The sequence below is a fragment of the Platalea leucorodia genome (assembly GCF_965183815.1).
Source record: "Platalea leucorodia genome assembly, chromosome: 8".
Classification (NCBI taxonomy): domain Eukaryota; kingdom Metazoa; phylum Chordata; class Aves; order Pelecaniformes; family Threskiornithidae; genus Platalea; species Platalea leucorodia.
In genome coordinates this window covers 27,144,035-27,168,795 of record NC_138830.1, presented here as the reverse complement: position 1 = coordinate 27,168,795, position 24,761 = coordinate 27,144,035, and the positions used below count along the sequence as shown (strand labels likewise).

The 24,761-nt window shown below is 43.8% G+C and overlaps 1 protein-coding gene across 4 annotated transcripts in view; it reads left to right on the top strand.

Annotated features, from left to right (window-relative positions):
* DGKD (diacylglycerol kinase delta) overlaps window positions 1–24,761 on the top strand; it is a gene marked incomplete at its 5' end in the record, with an annotated part of 65,884 nt that overhangs the window by 40,963 nt on the left and 160 nt on the right. For 3 of the 4 annotated variants that reach the window (XM_082320358.1, XM_082320360.1, XM_082320359.1), the window contains 18 exons: window positions 177–271; window positions 371–470; window positions 625–898; window positions 2,776–2,937; window positions 3,721–3,849; window positions 4,837–4,933; window positions 5,896–6,006; window positions 6,773–6,869; window positions 7,641–7,748; window positions 8,370–8,483; window positions 8,893–9,027; window positions 10,925–11,076; window positions 11,863–11,974; window positions 12,141–12,233; window positions 12,604–12,723; window positions 13,061–13,178; window positions 14,424–14,554; window positions 15,725–20,043. In XM_082320358.1, coding sequence (XP_082176484.1) covers window positions 177–271; window positions 371–470; window positions 625–898; window positions 2,776–2,937; window positions 3,721–3,849; window positions 4,837–4,933; window positions 5,896–6,006; window positions 6,773–6,869; window positions 7,641–7,748; window positions 8,370–8,483; window positions 8,893–9,027; window positions 10,925–11,076; window positions 11,863–11,974; window positions 12,141–12,233; window positions 12,604–12,723; window positions 13,061–13,178; window positions 14,424–14,554; window positions 15,725–15,814 — 2,238 coding nt within the window. In that variant the 3' untranslated portion in view covers window positions 15,815–20,043. Of the gene's footprint in view, window positions 1–176; window positions 272–370; window positions 471–624; window positions 899–2,775; window positions 2,938–3,720; window positions 3,850–4,836; window positions 4,934–5,895; window positions 6,007–6,772; window positions 6,870–7,640; window positions 7,749–8,369; window positions 8,484–8,892; window positions 9,028–10,924; window positions 11,077–11,862; window positions 11,975–12,140; window positions 12,234–12,603; window positions 12,724–13,060; window positions 13,179–14,423; window positions 14,555–15,724; window positions 20,044–24,761 lie in introns of those variants that run through there. The other variant, XM_082320361.1, reaches the window with a different exon arrangement.

The window sequence follows — 24,761 nt, the reverse complement described above, 5'->3', positions numbered from 1 at the left end:
AGTTTCTTCATCAGATTCAGATCTTCAGTGGGTAACTGAGCCCTGGACCATAGAACTTTTCCAGGGCAAAAAGAACCTCTAGAATGATAAGTACTCTCTGGGGAGCCAGGGTTACACAGCATATGTTGTAATATTGGGAAGCAGCACTGCAGTGGCTTGTTTCTGATTGTCACCAGGTGCAGAAGATTCTCTTCTATGAAGACTCCGTGGCTGCTCATTTGTCCAAAATTTTGACTTCTGACCAACACTCAGTGGTCATCTCCTCAGCCAAGTGAGTACTTACAGGACAACTGCTCTAAGTGAAAGTTGCACTGTGAAAATCCTGAGACAATCCTTGCATGACTTTGTTTTCACTGCCTCCTTTGTTTAGGGTGCTTTGTGAGACAGTGAAGGATTTTGTGGCTCGAGTAGGGAAAGCCTATGAGAAGGCAACGGAAAGCTCAGAGGAATCGGAGGTCATGGCCAGGAAGGTAAAATTGGAAAAATTGTTTGGGTTTCTACTTCTGAAGTGGAAAACTGCTCTGTTTTCAGAGAACTAGGACAGCAGCAGTTCAGCAAGCACTAAAAGAATGAGCTACCCAGTCTACTGTTCGTTCTACTCAAATGTTCTTCTCCACCTTGTAGTGCTCTGTCCTGAAGGAGAAGCTGGACTCATTGCTGAAGACACTGAATGATGAATCTCAAGCGTCTTCATCTCTGCCAAACCCTCCTCCCACCATTGCAGAGGAAACTGAAGATGGTGATGGGTCAGGCAGTGCTTGTGATTCTTCTAGTGACCGGTCGGTGGGCTCGTCATGTACTGCACGGCCCCAGATATTTCGCCCCCGAGAACAGCTCATGTTGAGAGCCAACAGCCTGAAAAAAGCTATTCGTCAGATAATAGAGCATGCAGAAAAAGGTAACCTGTTAGGAGTCCTGCTTGTGACTTGTTACAGGCTCTTGAGAAGTATAAATTTCCTTTATTCCAGAGGGGAGTAGGGTTCTTTATTAAAAACAGCTTTCCTGAGCTAAAGAAGCTATTCAGTAAGCCTGGCTATTTAGTTTCAGTATCATCTCTGCCAAGCCCACCTGTTTGAAACATTGCTTGGTAAATGAGCCTGAAGTTCAAGGTATGTTCTCTCCCATAGGGCTGGTTTAGGAAGTTACTACCCTCCCACACTCTGTTCATTTGCGTTTCCTGTCTGTCCCCACCCATACCACAATTGTGTCAGTGCAACTGTTTGTGTGGCCTTGCTGTAAAACAGATCTGAAAATACTTGGGAAGAAAGTATTTTAAGTATTTTAACATGGATTGTTTCAGAAATCTCTTTATAGTACAGCCCAGCAAAACAGTGCAGTGGTACAACTGCAGGAGAGGGCAAGAACTTCTTAAACTAGCTTTGTCACTGGGAAAAAATTATAATACTGCACCTTGATGCAAATAAATTCTGTTCCAATGTAACTTCCTAGGCAGGTGACCCTCTTCTCCACATCTTGACGCTTATCTCTCTCCAGCTACTCGCACCTATAGCTCAAAGTTTCATTTCCTTTGAAAGACATCAGTCTCCCAGATGTTAGTCATAAACTCAGTGGTTTAGCTTAGACCAAAGGAAGTACTTAACAGCTTATTACTGGAGGTAAACGTATTGAAGTTGCGGATGTGACGTCCATGCACACCTAAATGTGCACTATGAACAGCTATGTGGTCATTTACAGATCATTGCAATGTTGCGTGGATTTCCAGCACTGCAATATTGTATGCAGCCTATCCTGAAGGCAGAGTTACACGAGATGACGGAAGTTGAGCAAACAGCCTGCTTCTGGTGAAGTAGAGGTCTTGACCTCACTGCTGCCCCACTTTGCTTCTGCTTACCTTATGCCAATTTGATGTTTGTTGGAGTTCTTTTGGAGCCCAACCAATTTGCTTAATCCAGCAAGAAGATTTTATATTTCTGCTGGGCTAGTTGGTTGGATTGCCTTGTGGGTGGTTTTGATGAACTCCAGAGTCAGCACAAGGGAGGGGAAGAGACTGAAAGAAGGGGGGCTCGTTCCCCTGCAGAGGCAGTGACCTGGTAGATCAGCTCAGGGCTGTTCACAGAGCTGTGCCCTGTGAGGGGCTGGTGGGGAGGAAGGCCTATTGGTTACATGCAAAGGAAGTTTTGATTTCTTTAGGCAACATGCTAGCATTTAATTCTTACCAGCTCTTGGGCAGACTTCAGTTACGTTTCAAATGTATTTGTTCAACTTCTCCGAACTGTTTTTCTGCTTCCAAAGTATGTAATCTGATTCTTTCCTTTGTTTATATTTTTTTACCAACTGCTATTTTCTTCCTCCTGATTGTATGTGTCTGAAGTGCCCTTTTCAAGTGGCTTATCCTATTGCCCCCATACAGATTAAGCAAACAGAAAATTCATTAGATTCATCATTTAATGTCCATCTGGTTAGAATTTCTGGCAACATCTAAATGCAAATAAATCAAGCCCATCACTTGTAGCACAGTTTACATCTCAGGAAGTCTGAGTACCTGTAGCATTAAAGGTGGACACTTCTGTTTAGAGCCTCACTGCTAAAGAGCTCAGCAAAGAAAACAGGAGGCTGTGCCAGCCCAGTTCCAAAAGCTCTCCAGAGCAGACCTTAGTTGAGACAAATGATACAGAAAAGCTTTTTGTTATTCCTGTTCTTTCCTTTAAGGAATCAGGACCTTTACAGTCCCATCCTATTGTTGTTTACATCAGTGGGAGGTGTTCCTTGCTAAAAGAGCTGTGAGGCACTCACCTGCTTTCTCTCTCCTTACAGCTGTAGATGAGCAGAATGCCCAGACTCAGGAGCAAGAGGGCTTCCTCCTTAGTCTCTCAGCCTCTGAAGAGGGCAAGGAGCTGAGGAATGAGGATAAAATCTCCCTGCAGTCATCACACAGCAGCAGCTATGGAGTGTCCAAAGGGAGGAGCCAGCGGAAAGGTACTGCTCCGGGGCTGCCACCATGCAGATCTTGCCTGCAAATTACGATTCTGTTAGTTGTAAAAAGTGAGGGAGGTGTTATGTGCATTACTTTCCAAGTTCTGTTTTTCTCTAATTTTTGAATGATTGCTCTTCAGATGCCAGGTCTTGCACATTTCTATGCTCTAGCCTGTGCATCGTACACCCCACTTTTTGCTACATCTCTGATGGCTGGTCCATGATCTTAGCACATGGAGCCTAGGTTTCAGAAATTTTCTCGCACCTTAGCCAGTAATCTGGGTTCTCTTGGCTTTCAGTGCTTGGACGAGGACGATCTTGAGCATTTTTCATGTCGTCTACCTGATGACATTTCCCTGTAAGCCCCTGCCATCCTTTGCAGATGACAGAGAACGGAAGCCAGTTTGGTTTAATAACTGTGTTATGTGAGTAATTTGTTAGAGATCCCTGATAACTGCAAATATATTTGGAACTTATCTGAGTATTGATTGGGAGCCAAATACCCTGTATGTTGTGCTGGTGGCACCAGCTTTTTCTCATCTCTGTTTCTAATATTTGCATGTGGCATTTTGGTACCTCCAGTCTGCGAGGTTTTCTGGCTGCACATATGCCACAGCTGTGTCTCTTAATGACTGGTTCTGTCAACTCTTTGTTTTATGGTGGCTAGAGTGTTTTGCTGTTGAGTGATTCTTAACCCAGTCTTGCTGCTTGGGCTGTGCTGCTATGTGCTGGTCTGAATCACAGCGTTATGTTTGTCAATAGCCATGCTTGTGTTGTGTTTTACAGTGTCCAAGTCTCCTTGCGAAAGACTAATAAACAAAGGAAGTTTGTCGCTGGGCAGCTCTGCATCTCTTCCTCCCCAGACAGGAAACCGGGACAACTTGCCAATGCTGAACACAAAAATCCTCTACCCAAGTAAGTGTAACACCCACTGCTTCCCATTGAGGCAGCCAACTGGAGTATGGGTGACAGCAGCGCAGGCTGCAATCTCCACATGAAAACATTAAATTGTCCTGCCTGATGTCCTTTTGTGCAGGGTCCGCTTGGAGAGAAATCCCTTTGTGGATAACTTTCCACTAGGGCCAAAAAGTGGAGACTTGGAGGGAGCTGTAATAGTTTCCAGTTTGTAGCTGAGACCTAGACACAGATTTTTATTAACACTGTGCAGTGGCAGAATTTACATGCCAATTAGAAAGAGATACTGAGCTCCAAGTAGCCTTGAGAAGGCCGATAGGATGCTGCTGAGAGAGGTTTCTGAAGAGTGGCAGCCATAGACTCGGAGCAGCAGTCCCTTCATGTGAAGGCTGAAGTCACTGGAGGTGCACAGACCCAGCAGAATTCCCACCTCCCACATCTTGCGTAGCAACTTCTCCCCATCACCGTGGTGCTGTCCTGCCACCTCTTCCCCCAAGTTACTTGCCCGAATTGTTTCTTCTGGGAGCAGGTAATTCCCTTTCTCTCTGACAAAGCTACTGTTTGTGGGTCGCCAGCTAATAATTTAAGAAGCAGGAGGCAGTAATTCTTGAGCAACTTGGAGAATAACTTCAGACCTACTCTCTCTACTTGTTGAAGCAAGGATGTTGCATGTCTCACCCTGGAAAAAAAAACCCTACTGCAGTGAATACACTCCTATTTCCCATTTCCATGTATCTGTACAACTGTGCTGCTGGCCTTAGGTGATACTGTGTCAATCAAAAACCCTGCAGCCAGCCCCAGAAACCCTTCTCCTTATCGAGAGAGCTAAGCCTTCTGGAGTGGAAGAAAGCACTATTGCTATTTGCTTTCCACAGTGGATGACAAGAGTTAATATATTCTGCCCTGTCGTCTCTTCTCTGAGATTGAAGTTACCTGTTTTCTGCTTATTATTAATAACACTCTTCCCGGTGGTCAATTTTCCTACAGATATCCGTGCTGGCATGTCTGGTTCTTTGCCTGGGAGCTCTGTCATCAGTCGATTGTTGATCCATGCTGATCCCTTTAACTCTGAGCCAGAAAATCTGTGAGTATGCCCAGGAGGTTGAAGGGAGGGAGTGGGTGTTTCCAAATGGACCTCAGCAGAGAAGCAGATTAGTTTATAGAGCTAAATAATGGACTGCAGCAGCCCAGAGTTATATAAATGAATTCATATGCTAGGTGCCAGTGAGGATCAGCTTATGTAGTTATACATGCAGTGACACATCTGACTCATGGTAGAAGATTTTTAGGTTTTAGGTGAGAATGAAATCTAGATCAGTCTTCTCCCTACGCTCAGAGATGACTCTAGCTTCCAGTTAGTAGAATGTAACCTGTGGGGGAATCACTACCCTTACAGCATGGAGGCCCAAGAAAGGTCATGGGCAGGCTACAACAGGGGAGGCAGTTGGGAAATGTGATGTGAAGACTTTCTCAGGCTGTTTGTGCCAAACTGTTTAACAGTAAAAATCCAATGGTAGAAACTTTAAGGTTTTTTCATGGGGTTCAGTGTCCCCGAGATGAGTAGCTGACACTTTCAAGCTCATTTGTCAGACTCTCTCTAGGTAATGCCCAAAATATATATATATATATATATTTATTTATTTAATTTTTTTTTCATATATATATATATATGAAAAGGCAATTAGCATTGCTAATGTTTTGTGAGACCTTTTACACAACAGCAGTGACCAGCAACATAGCTTTTTGTAAATGAAGTGTAGGCTTCTGGCTATGTTTCTGTGGCAAGGGGAGAATTCCTTGTGGCTGTGAAGTCTTATGGACAGAGGCTGCAGGCCAGGGACCTCTGCTCAGTAGCCACTTTTATGGTCTTCCTTGTGGGTTTTAGGCAGTTCCCAGCAGTGCTTATCAGGGCACCTTGGCATACAGCTTTCTTGTTCTTCGCCTTTTTATGCAAGAGAATTATGAGGTGACGAGAAGGGGCATGAGAGATGTATACCAAATGGTATGTGGACTTAGAAATCGGAGTTTTGTTCTTTTGTTTGGCAGTGAATGTTACACAGAGAAGTGTGTCATGAATAATTACTTTGGAATTGGACTGGATGCAAAGATTTCTTTGGACTTCAACAACAAACGTGATGAACACCCAGAGAAATGCAGGTGGGTTTGTCTTTGGCTGACCTTTGGCTACCACCAGAAGTGACTGAAACCACTTTATGTTTCTGTGTGGTTTTGAAGCCGATCATGCACAAGTGTGCTGAATAGGTATATTGTCAATCTTGTCTGCATAATCCTCCTTCAAGGCTTGAAATCATGATGGAGGTGATTAGCTACTGATTTATTACTGATTTGTTATGCTGTTGTAGCTAGTGGAAGATCTTTGAGTAGCTACGTCGGTGTGGATTTAGTGCATTCGTTCTATTTACTTCATGATCTCACTCAGATTTTTCTCCTGGGCTTGCTATTTAGCTATAAGAGAATCACATCTCAGCTCTAAATGCCACAGAGGCCTTGATCCTAACTTAATACAAACCACAGGTTTTGGCCTTTTGAATACCTGGGCAACTGCAGGATGCTTTGTGTAGCCTGGGATTGGTACATTTGCTATACTTGACCTAATACTGGAAAACGCTGTTGATGTCCTGGTGTACAAGATGGACAAGTTCTGTGCCAGGGGAATCTGTGTATGTTTCTGGTAATGTGTGTTATTCAGTCATCCTCAATTCGTACTTGACATTTATTGAAAGGGGAGTAGTTTCCTAGCACAACCAATGACCATTTTGCATGCTTGACCCTTTTGGAAGCAAAGCACCTTTGTGTTCTAGGACACAGGAGGTATCATTTCACCGTGGGTTTTTTTTTTTCCCCTCTAAGTGAAAAGGTAAATGCTTATGCTAACTTCTTCTCTTTTGATTTCCCCTCTTAGAAGTCGTACTAAAAACATGATGTGGTACGGAGTATTGGGGACCAAGGAGTTGCTACACAGAACATATAAAAACCTGGAGCAGAAAGTCTTGCTGGAGGTGAGGAATTAGCATGCCCTTCTGTCACTAAAACTGGGATGCCTAATTGCATCTCCTTCAGACGCTTGGGCTTTGGCATGGTGATTCTGCTTGGTGACGTTAGGGTGTTTCCCTTGCCTGCCTGATATAGTGTACTTGCTGTATCTCACCCTGAGCTAGCTCCAAGTGGCTTTTCCTGGCTCTGGAAGATAACTTGGATTCTCAGCCTATAAGGGAAGCATCATCCTGCTGGAAAGTATTAGCTGTCCCCAACTCAGTATTCAGCATAGATAAGATTGTTATGTTATATGTGGTATCTCATGTGAACACATCATTTTAGATAGGTGCAGTGGAAAGCTCTTAATTTAACTACTCTATAATGTGCATCAAACTGGAAAAGAAATGTTCTTGTATGGGTCACGTACAGCATAAACGGGTAGCTTGCAGGAGGAGACCCTCACCACAGCAGACTGCATAGGTGTTTTAGTTTTATTCCCCTTTCTGGAGGAATAAACCAAGAGGCTTTGACAAGCCTCTCAGGTGTGCCCTGTTCCTCTTTAGGGAAAAGAAGCAACAGTATCTCTCTAAAATCCATGTCTACCAAAGGAGAGGTGGTTCATGACATATGAATGGGTATGTTCTACTCTGCTAGGCCAAGAATAAACTGGAAGAAACCTGAATTAATTTATTACTAAGCTGTGCAGGCTGTTTTCTGTTCTTAGAGCATGTGCTCTGGCAGGAGGGTCTGTCTTCTGCTGTGCCAAGAGTAATGTTACCACCTTCTCTGTGCAGTGCGATGGGAGGCCAATCCCTTTGCCCAGTCTCCAGGGAATTGCCGTACTTAACATTCCCAGCTACGCAGGAGGCACCAACTTCTGGGGGGGAACCAAGGAAGATGATGTGAGTATTCTCTAAGGCAATCCAGGAAGTGTTTTACTTACTGTTGCTTTTGAAGTCATAACCCCTGAGAATAGTGCTTGGAAGAAGAGGGCAAGGGGCCTGTCTGCATATACTTTCTCTGTGAAGTGGATACAATACTGACATCCAGTCTTCAGTGGCTTCGTACCCAAGCAGTCTGTAGTGATTCAATAAAAAAAAACAACAGACGCTGTCCTGGGCATTTGGACTTCCAGGAAGTGCTTTAGATTGACCTTCTCCCCTCAGACAGCCTGAGAAGTAAAGCCCCTTGAAGGCAAAGGGAGTTAGATCCAGTCAGAAACATTGTATTATTGGAGATGAAAAAGTGCCTACTTTCGTAAGAATAGTTACTACCTTGTGGCCTGCAGCCTTTGTGTTTCATTTATACTTTAGCTGCCATTGGAAGCACAATGGGAATATCAAGGCTCCTTTTTCTCCCTCCTAGCTCACTGCAAATCTTCACCTTCTAGCCTCGTTAATTTTATACAGATGAAAAAGCACAGTTGAAAGCCGACCCCCAAATCTTCACCAATAGGGGGTAAAGGAAACCTCTCCAACAGAGCTGTATGTCAACTGAATTCTCTCTCCCTTGTATCTGGCTAGACATTTACAGCCCCCTCCTTTGATGACAAGATTTTGGAGGTGGTAGCAGTGTTTGGTAGCATGCAGATGGCAGTGTCACGAGTGATAAACCTACAGCATCACCGGATTGCACAGGTATCAGTTGCTTTTGTGAGCTCTTCTTGTCTCTCCCATCTCCAGTTTGTGATGTTTATGCCAATTTCAGTCATTAAGCCCTCCTTTGTGCTCTCTGTGTCCATGGAAAGAGCATCCACCAGGGCTGAAAATTAGCATGTCCAGGGGCAATTTGGGCATGGAGTTATTTGCTGGTGTTCGTTGTGGTAGGAGTTAGACCAGCAATTCAAATACAGATTTGTAGTCCAAAAACAAAGCAAATGGTCCCTTCCACACAAGGGTGAGGCATGCCCTGCCACCCAGGCATGTGTGCCTCTGGTAGCACCAAAGTTACAGTACCTGGGGGAAGTGCTTTGGAAAGAAAGAAAATGTCTCATGCTTGTGGAAAACCAGCATTTTAGAGCTTCTCTGATGCAATCACTTCTTGCAGTGTCGGACGGTGAAGATAGCAATCCTGGGAGAAGAGGGAGTTCCTGTGCAAGTGGATGGAGAAGCCTGGATCCAGCCTCCAGGTTACATTTGGATTGTCCATAAGAACAGAGCACAGACCCTCACCCGAGACAGGGTAAGAGCAGCCTTGCATACACCATGTAGTACACACATGTTTTGATGTCACATACTCCTGGAGAGCATGGCAATGGCCACACATGAAAGCTTATCTTTGTGAATGTAAGAAGCATATTTTGCTACACACCATAAAACTTTTTGGAAAGAACATGAGTAAACTTGAATTCAGCACTTGGGAAATCACATAAATAAGGTTGTTTAGGCAAGCTTATTTTGCTTCCTTTTCTAGGTGCCTTGTGACAGCGTTTCTTCACATGCTTGCATGCTGTTTTTCCCACAGGATGCCTGCCTCACTGAGTGCTGGAGACTGTCTAGATTCAGCTGTTCAATATTTTCATTTCTCATTATTGTTCAATATGTGGCTTATACCTCATTGCACAAGAGGTAGAGAGGACGCTCAAGTCCCTAGTGAGTGTGCTGTGTGTGTTGGACCATCTGGCTATGATTGTGCCATCCCACTTACTGCCTGCAAACCCGGTTTTGCAGGCATGGAATTGCCGCTGAGGAAGAGGTTCTAGTTTTGCAGAGCAACATTCAGCTTTTGTCTTGTTTGTAGGCTTATCCTTATTTTTCGTGCTGTCCTTTCGATCATTGTTGCATGCTCCTTCCTTCACAGAGCAAATCTGTCCCATGCAGTAGATGAAGTGGGGTCCTCTCTTCACATGTGTGACCCTGTACCTTTGGTAGCATTTTTCAAATGCGATTTGGGATATTTTGTTTCCTAAACTGAAGGTGGAAAAACTCAAATTCCCTCATGTGGCCTCATCTGGACCACTGAAGAGTCATTGGCAAGGTTGAGATCAGCAGATAGCTTGCACTGAGCTGGCAAAGCCTGGTTTTGTCCTGTATGAGGAGCAGTAGGGGAAGGGAATGCTTTACCACACGGCTTCACAGGTATTTGCAGATGCAGGAGAATGGTGTGTCCCCAGAACCTTGGGTTGTCCCCAAAGGCAATTGTGTTCTAGTGGACATTGGCTTTACTGCTCCATCCATTTCCTCTCTCTAACCATAGTCCTGTGCTCCTTACCTAGTCTGTACTTATCTTGTTTGACTTCCCAGGCCCAGGATCCATGACTACCATTTTCTTCCCCTTTCCTATCCACCCATCAGACTCAATCTCCTTTCCTTTTCTGGCTCCCCAAACGCTGATTTTTTATTTTTTTTTCCCCATGAAAACTTCACACCCCTGCTTGTTCCTCATCTTCTTCTCTGAATTATTCTTCCTATTTCAGTCTTCCCTCCCATAGTCCCTTCTCTTGTATAACCTTCTCTCTTGCCGTTTCTTGTGCTCATTGATCTCTCTCTCCTTGCCCTGAGGCTCTGTGTTTCAGTTTTCATTCTCACCATATCCAATTTTGATCCTTCTGGATCTGTTTTACTTCTTCCTGTACCGCTAGCTGATGCCAACAGTAATACCAGTATGGGTGCAAGTGGCCAGGTCCGAGCTCCGAGTTCAGCTGCTTGTCCTGCCAATTACTGGGGAAGCCCACTTTACTTCCAGATAAGGAGGAGCCTTGAACATTTTTAATTTCCAGCTCCGAGATGTCACTTGAAGAGGTGTGCAGTAATGCTGAAGTGTAGAGGCGGTAAAGCTACTCAGAGAAGAAGCTACCACCAGTAGGGAATTGGTGGATTTTGCTAGTCTGGCCTTCAGAATTGGCCTAGAAATTTTGATTAGAACTAGGCTTAAGTAAAAATTAAGCCAAGACAAACACATGGTGAGGAAAAGTTCAGCCCAGACAGCTAGTTAGCAAAGTTATAAGCAGCTGAACAACTGGGTCCTGCAATGAAAAGCATCTATACCAGATTTACATGTTTTACAGGCATAGGCACAGCCATTTTTTTTTTATATGAGCTTTATAAGGTATCTTATAGTTTGCTTGCTGTGTTTTTAGGCATTTGAGAGCACCCTGAAGTCCTGGGAGGACAAACAGAAGTGTGAGTTGTCCCGACCCTCCTCTTTCTCTCTGCAACCAGAAATCATGTCCGAAGAAGAATCCACCCAGATCAACCAGTTTGGTCAAGCTGCAGGTGCTCTGATCCACAGGTGGGACTCAATTTGCTTTTGGTGAATAGAGTGCTCCTTTGGTGCCTGAAGTTCTTGTCTCCTACTCCCTGTTCCTGGAGATGTTTCTGTTCACTCATCTCCTGCAGTGCTGGTCCATGTCACTGGGGGTAACACCGTTCATTATGCACTGTCCCAGCTGCATGAGGACTGAAGTCGAGTAAACTTTCTTAGGTCATTCTGAACAAAAAATGTTACTTTCATGAGCAAACATGAATCCTTTAATCCTGAAAGAACCCGTTATCTTTGAATATCAATGATTTTTATCAGAAATGAAACAAAGGCCTCTCTAGGGGCTCAGATGACAAGTTGGGTTCTTACAACCCTGACGCCCAGCAGAGATTTCTAGAAGAAGTCACTGTCTGCTCACCTGCTCATCCTTGACTCAGATATTCAGCTTCTTGGTCTGGGCCTCTGAGAGAAAATTCCCAGAGTCACATCAGAGAAGAGTTAATTAAACTGCCATATGTGCAGCCACCTTTCACATCACTATGGCCATACTAAAACATCTAGGTTGTATTTCAAACTGATCCCAACTTGTGTACAGAATTGAATATGCACCTGGAGTTGTGCATGTGAAATCTGCCTTGCTTTGCCTATGCATGCTCACTATAGCAGGGAGAATTGCCCTGCTTTGCCAGAGGCTGTGCCCCTCCCATGCTTTATCCCTGCTCTTGTCACTCAGATGGGTATTAAAAGCAGATACCCAGTCAAAAAGGATCTCCTGCTTTGAGCACATGCTGATGCAATCTGTAATTCTCTCTTTAGCATTCGGGAAATAGCCCAATCCTATCAGGACATGGAACAGGAGCTTGCCCATGCTGTCAATGCCAGCTCCAAGTCTATGGACAAAGTCTACGCTAAATCCAAGTCTACAGAGGTACTTCACTCACTTGGCATCTCCCATTTTGTCCTTGTTCCATAGCTCTGGGTTTTCCTTTCTGATTGACCAAAAGTAGGCCTTGCTTGTCTAAGGCATCTTCCTTTTGACTGCTCAGACCTCTGCATTTCCAGGCTTAATTTGCGCATGAATTGCTTCCCTGCAGGGTCTGAACTGCAGCCTTGTTGTAGAGATGGTGAATAATGTCAAAGCCCTGCATAATGAGACAGAGCTGCTGCTGGCGGGCAAGATGGCACTGGTAAGAAGCACAAAGCAGGAGTAAAGCAGCCTCTCACTTTCTCTCCTTTCCTACAGTTGCCTTGGCAAGCAACATTTTGCTGGTCTTGGTCTTCTTTGTCTTTGTAACAAGTCAGTTTAAATGTTATCATTGAGGAATTAGGATGGTGTTGCTACATAGACATGATGAGCAGTCAAGCTAGCTTGTGTGGAGTTTGGAGCTCAGAAAAGATGAAAATCATTAACTTGCTAATGTCTGGGCAGAGTGCCTGCTGTGCACTTCCTTTTAAAAGGAGAAACTGCTTTGTTAGCTAGGAATTTCAAGGCAAGGGCCTGACTGTATGTTATACCATATGGCTTTTAACTCTGCTTTGCTTCCATTTCTGATCCAGCAATTAGATCCTCCACAGAAGGAGCAGCTCCAAGCAGCCCTGGCAGACATGGACCTCCAGCTGAGGAAACTAGCAGACATCCCCTGGCTGTGGCAGCTTATGGAGCCCTGCGATGAGGAGGTGAGGAGGACCAAGGCTATATTTCCCTAGCTGTTCTCTTTTTCACTAGTTGGCTGTGAGTGTTTGACTTCCTGGGAATATATGACTGATGTGAGAAAAAATCATTAAGAAGGAAACTTGACTCCCTAGGGCTAAAGAAAGTAATTTCCTGCTAAGGTCCCTTGCCTGACATGGGATCAACTTTCTCTGTTTCCTTTCCTGTCTTGATCAGAATGAGTTTCGAATTTTTTTCCTCTTTTACAAGGTCGTGGAGCTGAGCTTGATAGTACTTGTTGCTCTTGGTCCTTTCCAATCAATTTATGACTGTGTGCCTGATTTTCCCTTTTTCTTCCTACAGAGCCAGATGCTGGATTATTCTAAACGCAGCCGCAGTGGCAAATTCCGGCTGGTGACTAAGTTTAAAAAGGAGAAGAACAACAAAAATAAGGAGACTCATAGTAGCATGGGATTGCCGGGTACCTAGTCTGCTCATTCATTGTGTCTCTTTGTCACATCAGTGTGGTCACACCACTACCTGTTCTCTGTCTGTTTCCTGTCATGTTCTCTCCTTCTATTTCAAGTGCATCTGCCTTTTCTTGGAGGTCTAGTCTGTCTTTTTCATGTGGCAAAGTAGCTTATTGCTCCATTCTAAGTCATGATCCCCCAGTACCATGCAAATATCCCTGAGCAGAAACAGGAGGTGCCCTCTGAAGAATTCTGCCTACATCCAGACATTTTTAGGGATATTTTAGGGGGTGCTTAGTGAAGTGAATTTGAGGATTTTGGCATTTTAGGTATCAAAACGACTGTGGAGCCCAAGTCCGCATAACTCCAGTCTTTTCACTGCTGATTCTCTGTGATATGGTTAATGATGTTTTTCTCATTGATTCACCCTCAGGCTTTAATCAAGTTTCATGTCTAATTGGCTGGGGATCAGCATCACCACAGGTGCACCCTGACCGTTAATCCTACTGGTCAGTAGATAAAAACTGGCCATGAATCAACAAATTGCCATTCAAGACACTTTCTCTCCAGTTGGGTTAGTTGATTTTTGGTTTATACTCTCCTTATGAAGACTTTCTTCTAAAATTCAGAAGTACAACCTGTTCTGTGGGCTCCTGGGTCCTGTCCTCTGCCATGGAGTTGTGGGTACAGTCTCCTTCTGTCTGACAGGCTGGTGCTCATTCATTGCCTCCCAGAACTTGGGAACTTTATTATTCTCTTATTTAGAGGCTGTGCAAGAAGGTGGAAGTCTAAACTCTTCTTCTGTCCCTCAGACTTGCGGGAGAGAGGTTGCCATTTTGCTTACTGAGCACAAGTGCTTGTACATAATAGCAAATTAATCTGTGCTTGATTCTTCATGACATATTTTATGAATCTATTGTTTTGTAAGCAGAGAAATATCAATGAATTTTTACTCTTCTTAAACATGGGGGTAAACTTTAAAAAGCATAGCCAATCCCATCAAAACAATCATGCACTTCCTCCTGGCTTTACTGCAGCTAGCCTCTGCTTAAGAGAACACCTCATACCTTTCTCTGCCCTACCTCCCTTGTTTGAGACTGTAGGTCATGCTACCAGTCCTTGCCTTCCCCTTGGTTTGAGGCTGTGGTACTGCTTGCCCTTCTTCTCTGGCACTGAGTGCTGATGGTGTCCTCATCTCTCACTGTCTTCCGGGATTCTGGGTACTCAATCCACTCCTGCTTTTCCATCTCTAACAGTTCATCTCTGGGGAACGGAGGAGGTTGCGGCCTGGCTTGAGCATCTCAGTCTTTGTGAGTATAAGGATATCTTCATCCGGCATGACGTCCGGGGCTCTGAGCTCCTGCACCTCGAACGGAGGGACCTCAAGGTACTTTCATGATTGGCTCATGGGAAATAGCCAGCTGCATCTGCATGACCTTCTGTGCTGAATGTGCTTGGAAGTGGTCTGCCGGCTGTTCATTCCACGTGCCTTGGCAAGATGAACGGGTTCATTGCAGCCTTGTTTTATTTTCTCACCATTTCAGGTCACCTGATTTTTAGTAGCAGGGAGGTAGAACAGCTAGTTGAGGGACCAGCTGTCCAATTCTGCCACAGCTTCCTGGAGATGTGATACAGTCCAGCACACAGATTGAAGACAGTGTTCTTGAGAGTCTCTGATTTTAATGATGGAATGGAAGTTTTCAACTTCTCAGCTCCCATACCATCTTTGCAGAACATGCTGTGATTGGGAAAATTTGGTTCTTATGTTGTAGTCACTGGACAAATAGATCATCGCGCTTCTTTGTTTCAAGAAAAAAAATCGTCGTGGTCTTCGATGAGGCTGCTGGATGGAGAGAATCTTTTTAAATAGCGCTTAGTAACCACACTGCACAACTTTGCATCTCCTCACCAGGAGATGCTTTCTCTACAGAGAAAAATTGAAAGTGGTGGTTCTTTGCATGTGCAAGAGACTTGTGTCATTGTTCTGGTGACTTGCATATAGCAGAAAAATACTTTGTTATAAAGTAGTGCATGGCATTTGTTGAGTGCCCCTTGGATCTTCATTTGTGATTTTGACCATCTTCCTCTTCTGAGGTTTGCTGTGATCTGTGTAGCTAATTCCTCTGCATGCCATCCAGCTACAGCCTGTGTTTTGTTGCATGGTACCCAAGTGTTCACAGGTTTATTTGATGTGACCAGTGACGGGTTAGTTCTTCCTGCATGTTTTGGCTACTAGCTTAGGTCCTTGAGATCTGTATGCTCTTTCTGTTCTCTTGCTTTGGCCTTTAAGAGCCAAAGCAATTTGCATTTCTGGCTAATGGTCTGCAGTTGCTTCTCTCCATTGCTCTGGGCCTGCTCTGTGTTCATTACCCTGTCATGCTGTGGTAGCTTTTTGACACGTGGTTTGGTGTTCAGTATATGGCCATCAGGTTTGTAAACTTTCTGGTTGGTTTCCTCCTCTCTTTGTAACTGGCTGACTAGTTTGTAACCATTGCTTGGCCACCTGGAATTCCCCCCACACCTTTCTCCTAAGGTAAGGTATTCTCTTTTCTTCCAGGACCTGGGTGTGACCAAAGTGGGTCACATGAAGAGGATACTGCACGGGATCAAGGAGCTGAGTCGGAGTACTCCTGCCAGCGAGGTTTAGCCTCTGTTTTCACAGCCTGTGTCTACCATTCCCCCTAACTGCACAGCAGTCACCTCACAGAGCAGATGTGCTCATGACTGTCTCTGCTGAACAGCCAAACTGTAGCTGTTCAGAGCTCTTATCAACCAAGCATGGTGCTACCTTTTTTCCTGTGGGGTACGGCTGCATCCAGTTGAGAGGCACCTTAGCTGCAGTCAGGCAGAGCCTCCTGGAAGAAAACTCACTTGCTGTTTGAAGAACCATGTCCTCCAACGTGGGAAGTTCTGGTTCCAGTGACAGTGCAGGACTCCTGAGAATTGCAACACAGCTACCTTTACTGGATAACTTCATCACAGTAGAATTATTCAGGGCAAAAGATATATTGGCCAGTCATAGTTCAGGAGCATTTGACAGTCTTTTCAGACCCAAACCTTTCCTGCTCATCTGTGTGTCACACCTGTATTTTTAGAGCATTTAAGTGGGACAAAGCTTGTCCTTGTGTCTTACTAATCCCTTTTTAATGCACCTGTAGTTGCATGTGATTTGCATCAGAAATTCAAAGCCAGTACAGACCTCTTGCCAATGAATACCCAGTGATTCTCATCCACTTATGCCTTGCAACAAACAATGCATGTGGTTCAAACAGCAGTTCGCACCAGCTTGTGGGGTCTTCCGCAGGGCCTGGCTCTCCTCTTCCAGCCAGTGGCAATGGTACAACCTTTAGGTTTTCAGGCATCACAAACAATTGTTCAGAAATTCCTGGCAGTAAGAAAAGACAAAATTCTGGAGAGCCAGAAGATTACAGGAGATCAGCTCTGACATTCCCCCTTCTGAATTCATCTTCAGGAGACCAAATGAAAGGGAGAGGAATGCTAACTAGCTGTTTGGGCTGTGCGAGAAATGTAATGTAATGGAGTGAGATATGGAACAATTTGCTCCATCTTGGTGAGGGGAGCAGCATGACTGGCAACAGCCAGGAGCAGCTTCCTGCCCATTCAGTGCCACAGACAACAGAGCTGTTTCTTTACTTCACCTTGCAGTGCAGAAAAATATTTCTGTCACAAAAGATATGATTTATCTGTAGTACTTGCATCTTTTCACCTGTCTTCGTTCTAGTGGCTTTTCCACCTTGCTTCTCTCTCTTGCTGCCTTGCTCCTTCACTCCAAGATGGATACCAAAAGATTAGGGTGGCTCAGTCCTCCTGGGTTGTACCCCTAGGAGAGATGTCGTGTGCTGTCAAGCATCAAGGCTCCTGTAAGAGCACTGAGGGAAGGAGGATTGTTACTGAGCAGATGAGCATTGTAATGAAAACTGGAGTATGTTGGTAAATTGCCTTTGGTACCACCAGCAGTGGAGCATGGAAAAATTAGTGCCTCTGAATCAGAGTTCCTAGATGGCCTTCAAATTTCCACTGTATTGCCTGACCCCAATCGGGTGACTGTTAAAGCCCGAAGACCAGCATGCATAGCTATGTTGCCATGTTTATCACTGCAAAGGGAATTCGGGAACATTCAGTGCTGTAAAGCTTAAGAGACAGCAGGAATTTTTAATTACGTTGTGGTTTTGTATGTATTTATTTTATTTTATTACAGAGTGGCACCTGTCTGGCTATGGCTGCAGACAGTAAAATGGCCACATACACAGTGGCATAAAAGATCGTTTCCTGAGGACATCGTTGTTCTTTGTTATTTGTTAGGATTTTATCAAACTGACATCAGCTCTCTAGTCTAACAACAATCAGTCAAGTTATTTTGTGTAAAGACTTGTCAGCTTGAAAAGGTTATGGGCTGATTTCATGCTGGGCAAGCTCCATTGCATTCTTTAAGATTTCACCAAGTATTATTCTGACTCTCCCTATCTGTTTTTAACTAGTTGTCATTCACCCACATGTCTCCACTCAGCCTAGTGAGTGACAGGGTTTGCTCATGAGAAGTTAACAGAAGACTAAACGTGCTTAATCCAGCTAGTAAAATTTCTGGTATAAATGCTGTGGGGGCTGAGCAAGAAATATGTTCAGCTTTGCCCTGAATTTGTTTCTCCTATCTATACATTAGTAATTGCTTCCATAGCCATATTTTTTACTTTATCAGTACAGCCCCCCACCCCACACTATATTGAATTCCTGAGGTATCAAATGAGTAAGAATTGTAGACATACTGTATTTTCCCACTTGCTTGTTGAGGCACAGAGCAGCATCTGCATGAGAGTGAGGAGAAACCTCCACTAAGGAGATGCAGCCATCCTCGCTGGTGACAGTAAGGTGCAGCCCACTGCCTGTCCCCAGGTGTGTGCATGGTTAGGACTTTCATGTGCCTGCCCAGGAAAGCACAGCAGGGAGCACAAGGCAGGTGGTAACTCTGGACAAGAGGCGAGATCTGTGTTTGTTCCTGAATGTGGTGAAGGAGCTGTTCTTGCTGTGAAGTTTCTCCAGGCAACCTCATGGTTAAAGGTGCATAAACAATATGCACTTGCCTTGCTTGCATAATTCCTGGGGGATTAAATGCTTGCCTCAATAGAAACAGCTCCCCTCTACTCTTCCTGCTCAGAGTAACAGGGGAGTCCAAAGAGTTTATAGATTCAGGCATGTTCCTTAATTCTTGCCATATCTGTAGAGGCCTGATGGCCATTAGCCATCTGCTATGAGTGATGATGCCTGCGCAGACATCTTCATTTCTTTTATGATCTGTCGTGTTGATGGGTTCAGATCCTTTTTGTGTACGTGCACATTTTATCAAAGGGTTCATAGCCAGTATATTCCTGTCTATTGCTTACCAGAGGCGGGGAGGGAGTTCTACCTTCTTTTAAGAGCTAGACAATGGGATCCACGTTTAGCCTGCGTGCCTTTGAATATGTATTAAGGTTTATATCTAACAAAAGGGTTGTAGCTCTATGTGTCTCACTGGGAATAATGCAGATTTCTGTTGCAGAGATTTTGTTAATAGATGAGGACAATTTGTGTCAAATGTCAGTGAGAGCTATCTGCAAAGTAGGGAGCCACTTCTGGCTGCATTATTCTGAGTTCCTCTTCTGGCATCTGATAATTTTTTTGTGGGAGAGAAACTCAGGAAAGACAATTAGACAGTAAAAAAACCTGCTGCTTTGCCACAAAAGAGACTCTCCTGCAGTCTCGGGTAAAACACCACCTTGAGAGGAGCTAGAACTGCACATATCACACATGTTTAGTCTCTTAAAAAATGCTACTTATGTGAAAGCTATGCGGCACCTTCTGCTTGTCATCCCTCACCCTTGTCAGTGATGCTGGGGCAGTGTCTGCAGTGAGCTAGGCATACAGTTTCTTCTGCTAGGAAGAGGTTTCAGTAAGTTATCTCACTTTCTAGCACTGCCCTGAATATTTAACTTCAACAGCAGATTCTGGGGAATAATGTACCCTGTGTTATGTTTCGGTTCAGTGGGAGTGCATGCAATGGAGGGAGGTTTGGCCCGTGAAGCAGCTATCAGCAGCATCCTGCTCTGGGCTACCTTCAGGAGGGCTGTTAGTGCTAATGCAGTCTTTCTGGTTTCGCTTGTGGGATCTTAGTGCTGAGAGCGCCCGTCCCCAGCTGCAGCAGGAGCTGGCTCTTTGCAGCAGAGGGGAGGTGTGTTACTTGGTGCCCAGAGGTGCCGGCCTGGCCGGGCTGCACAAGAGCTGGGCACCCGGGAGCCTCCAGCTCTGCCAAGGCCTTCAGTGCCAGTCCTGGGAATGTTTCTGCGCGCAAATCGTATGGAAAGCTTTGTTCATTGTTTTAGTATTATTTAAAAATGTGCATACTATCTATGTGATTTTAAAAAAGACTGTTTACACGAAATATTTTGTATCTTAAGATGTGTGTACTGTAAAAAGAAAAAAAAAGGAAAGGATGAAAAATGATGTTTTTCTACAACTGTCAGCAGTGACTGCATGTCTATATCATTGTCCACCAACCGTTGTTCCTCAGGGGTCTCCCCGCCATTCCTGTGATCCTGTCAAAAGCATAGGGAAGCAAGTGAATCCCTGTACAGTCTTGGGAAGAAGGTTTTGTGCCTTAAGAATGGGACCTGCTTCCCTCCTATTTATTGTGTTAATTTATACAGTGATTACCATGGAAATGTCTCTTGGGGTTTTTTTTGTACATAGTTTACTGTTGATTGTTGTAAATAAGTTTTTCTTGTATATAAAGTAAACATGTTTCTGAGCTTCCAGTAAAGATTCTCTGTTACTGATTTCATTGTGTGAGAAGGCTGCAGTGCCCATCTGGTGGGAACCAGCTAATAAAAATCTGTGCTGTGATAAAATGGCTTTATCCTGAGTTGCATCAGAAGTTCAGAACTGTTCCTTAGAGAGGAGTGAAATGGTAAATGTGATTGTTGTAGATTAGTTTTCTAACATTTCTTTGCGTTGGTTTAATTGGCATGGAGTGGAAAACATCATGTAGTTTATTTTTTATTAGCTATATCTCTGCAGTGAACAAAAGAAGAGATGTTTTAAAAATGGTGGTTCTGCTGCTGCTCATCCTGATCATAGCTCCGCTGTCTGCAAACCCACAGCTAGATGGGAAGACACTCTCAGAAACTCAGCAGGGTATTTGTTAGTTACCTCCACATGCTTGTAGACCTCTCATCGGGTGGTGCGGTGTGACCACATCTTCCTGGTCATAGTGGTGCCGTACCCTGAGGAGAGGGTAGCAGTTGTTTCTCTGCTCCATTTGGGCCTCTGTGCATTCAATTTATTGCAGGCAATGTATATGGTAACTGGAAAGGTGAAAGTGCATTTTCAAAAATATGGGAGAAATGAATTTTCTCATGAAATGTAGAAATTGACTGCCATAAAATGACACCTGTAAACTTGAAACTAAAACATTTGGAGATACTTGGGCGAACAGTCCATGGTCAGATTGTGATGAGCTTTCTCTTCCATCTGTACAGAATGATGTGTTCGTAAGATGCTGACAAGAAACTTTCAGCAGATTACTTTTAAACTGAGAGGATGGTCGTAGAGTTCCATAGTACTGTTGCAAAGTAAATGGAAAGTAACTCATAATGGCCGTGAATATTTTCTCTGTGAAAAAGACTATTGTACTTGATAGTTAAACTGAAGGATTTGCTTTATCTTTGTGTGGAGGGAGTAGTTTGTGATGGCAACATAAGAAATCTTAGTCATGTTATATACTGTTGCAAGATGAAAATGGTAACATTGATCATTAAGATGTTAGTTATCTAGTCCTAGTAATAAGGAGAAAAGAAAAATTACTGCCTTTGCTCATATACGCACTGGACCTGAGTGTCAGGCTCTGCATTAAGTAGCACTACAGGAAACATGCAAAGAAAGCAGCAGCAGAGAGACAGAAGATGTGCTTACTCTTCTGATGCAGGTAATTTGTTTTGGTCTTTTTTTTATTTATGTGGCAGAAGCCAACAGCAAGAAACTCTTTGCCCTGCTCAGTATATCATTACTGGGATATCGGATGTCCTGCTCAGGGCTGTCATCCTCTTGGTTTGATTGATAATTACCTAATGGGTCTTGGGAGGACAGAGTGGATTTGGAGAGAGGTGTGCTGTAAAGATATTGACGTACCAATGAGGATTTTTTAAAAAATGTATTCTGCTGGTGTTCTCCTTGTCCTATGTGTTGTCGGGTTGGGTTTTTTAATGTGTTTGGTTTTTTTAATACAGTGTAAAGTGTCAGGAGAGTTGAGGAGAAGTTAAGGAAATCTGCTCCCACCAAATGGGCAGCACTGGAAATGAACAGATTTAGAAGCAGCCTGGTCATTCCTTACCTGTAAAGCAGCTTCAGAGTCATAAGGTAAATTCCTTGTTTGGCTCCTGTGTGCTTGGTTGGGATGAATAACTGCACTCACCAGCTGGGCCTTGAGCAACGTGAGATGTTTAATTCTCACATGGGCAGAATGAAAAGGTTCTGAGACCACGGAAAGTGACGTTTTGTGTTAATAACAGCTAAAAGATACATTGCAGTTCTCTAGCAATTTCTGTCTGAAGAGTTCCAGCATTTTGCTGGCTTACCACATGACCCGGAAGGTAATAAGTCTTCATGTCTTCACAAGAAAGGAAGAGGTGGGGGAGTTTGCATATGACCTAAAAGGCACACCACTTCTGTTGACTTCAGGGTAAAATAGGAGTCAGTTGTGGCCTGTGGCTTTTCCTCAGGGGAGCAGGGAAGGGGTGGGTTCAGGCCTCTTGTCCTTCCTTACGAGCATGTTGGCTGATGGGCTGCACTGCCAATGGGAGGAGTTGGAGCAAATGGTAGGTCTTCCTTTTGTTAAAGGCTGTGTGTGCAGAGCTGCAGCCTCAGGCGGGTGCGAGCAGATACCAACCAGGGAAGTAACAGGCTGGGAGGGACTGTCATAGGAGCGGCTTGCTCTCTGCACAGGTTGTCAAATTCCTCTTGCTCCCAGGCTGCGAACTGGATTCACAGCAGCACTTCCCAGCAGCCTGCTGAGGACGTGCTCTGAGCTGCCTCCCTACACATAGGCTTTCCACAGAGAGGTGTTTCTGCTTTCCTGGCAGCATATTCCTGTGCTCATGTGCGAGCTGTGCAAAACCTTGGCCTCCAAGGACCTTTTCTTTTAAGAAGAGCAGCCCAATGAGACCAACATTTCAGCTCAGTTTCCTAGGGAAGCAAGAGCAGTCTGATTTGTCTGGTGCTGTGTCTATCAGCCTGTCTTTCCCCTTTTAATGCCTGTTTGGAACTTACTGTCTCATTTCAGATGGTTCATAGGGAGAGGTGGCTCACAGAACATAACGTTTCTACAAGTCTTGCAAGAAATCAGTACCCAGGATGAGAGGAGGACCTTGGTAGTGCTCTTTTGCAGGGAGAGTCTCCAGGGTGCAGATAGGAAATAGGCTTAGTGCTTTGATTGCTCAGTGAATTATTCAGATTTGGGCTTGTTAAAAATTAAAAGCTGTTACGGTGAAGTAGGAAGAACTGATGGATGCAACACAAGATTGATTGCTGAAGAGCTGTGATTTTGAGGCCTTGTAGTTTTGCTGCCTCAGTTCCCTCTCTATCAAAATTTACGTCTGTCTACAATTTATTTAATTTGTCAAAAAGTACATTTTAAATTACAATTTCAATTTGGAAAAGTTCGAGAGGAGTGATTCAGCACTCCTGGCTAAGAAGCTAAAGGCTGAGAACACGTTTGTGAGTTTTCTAGAAGCTTTCCTGTAGAAGAGGCAAAACCAAAGCATTTGGCTTTTTTATACACAGGAAAACCAAGAAGAACAAAGTGTGCAGTCTGGTGTGCTCTTTCCCTTCAGGTTGTAAGGGGAGATATCTTTAAGCTGCAAAATTTGAAAGATCCATGATACATTTTTACTTCAGGGAGGTGATTTCCTTTGATTATTAATGCCTGTTCATAGCACTCTGAATCAGAACTCTCCACAGTGTTAATTAAAATGATGTGGAGCCTCCTCTGTCTTGCCAATCTCTCATGAAGTTTCTGTTCTCTTCACTTTACCCTCCTCAGAAAAATCACTATTCTTTTAATGAAGATGAACTAGAAAGTAGGGAGCCCAACACTGTAATTGTTTAGATTTACATGGTTCCCTGGCCTGCAGAACTGGGCAGATCTTGAAGTATCCTGGAGCACCTTTTCCTGAATTCCCTGTGCCTGGAGTCATATTATTACCTGAGAGCCCAAGTGCTGGCTTTTAAAATACATAGTTCTACATTGCGGTAGTAAGAGAAATGGGAAAGCAGGAATATAAAGCCCCCAAAACACAAGGGCTGATGAAAAACTACATTCATTCATTCTTAATATTAGTTGAGGTTTAAAAACAGAAAATTTTTTAGGAGGCTGACGTGTTGGTTTAGACGTTTTAGGTTGGCAACTGATGTACGTGTCCTAAATTTCCAACCTATAACAAGTCTTAGAAACAAAAATGTATTCAAAAGCATGTAACCTATGTGGTAGCAAAGCATTATTTCTAGATAGCCAGGTCAGCCACAAGTCCTATATGAGTAATACATGGAATATATGGTACTACACTTGTTTGTTTTTAGATTTCCTATTTTATGTGAGCTGTCTTCAGGTGTGTTTCATAACAGAGTTTTTGCTGAAAATAAAGTTTATTAATTTCAGCTGAGATTTTCTTATTGAATGGCTGAATTGAGGGTAAAGAATATATCAGTAGAGCTTCACAGCGCACACATCTTCCCCAACTGTAATTTTGGATGCCGCAATCTTTTTTTTTTTTTTTTTTTAAGTACAAGTCCAAAATAGATGAACTTTGAAACATAAACCTTTGTGTGTTTAAAGAGAACTTGTTTTCAAGACACTCCATGGCCAAGTTTGTAAGAGAAAAAGAAAAAAAAGTTTTATAAGCAGTCAGAGCCCTCCTAAATGGCGTCACTGGACGTGAGCTGAGATCCTGGAGAGGCACACCTTTTCCCAACACTCGGTGGCATTTTCTCCAGTGAAGGACCCCTAAGGACACATGGTTGCACAAGTAATTTGCGTGACTATGATGTCATGCGTTGTACAGCTTGCAGAGATGCCGTTGCACAAACTGCTTTCAGAGAAGGGGAACGCATTGGTTTGTACCATCTCCAGTGCAAGAAAACTTCTGAAAAAGATTGTGGTTTTTCTTTAAAATGTTTAATATTCAAAATTTAATAGAAGATTTTGTGCTGATGAGAGCTAATCAAGTACACCAAAAGATGTAGCATGCTGGTACAAGCTTCTTGCCCTGCCTCCTCACAGCAGGTACTGCCTGCTCATGGCTGTAAGGGGAGTTAGTTGTCTTGGCTGTTTTGTGGTGGAACCTTTGATGAGAAAGTAAAGTGGGAGGACTCTTAAAAATAGCAATATGTGTCCCTTTTGGGTGATTGCGTGCTGTAAGAAGGTGGTAGGATCTCTCGAGAGGCCTCAGCACTGGATGGTTATGCTTACAAACTAAATATAACCATTTCTACTTGCCAGAGAATCAAAAGAAAAACAGATTTGAAAAAGGCAGAGTGGATGCCTCAGCTGT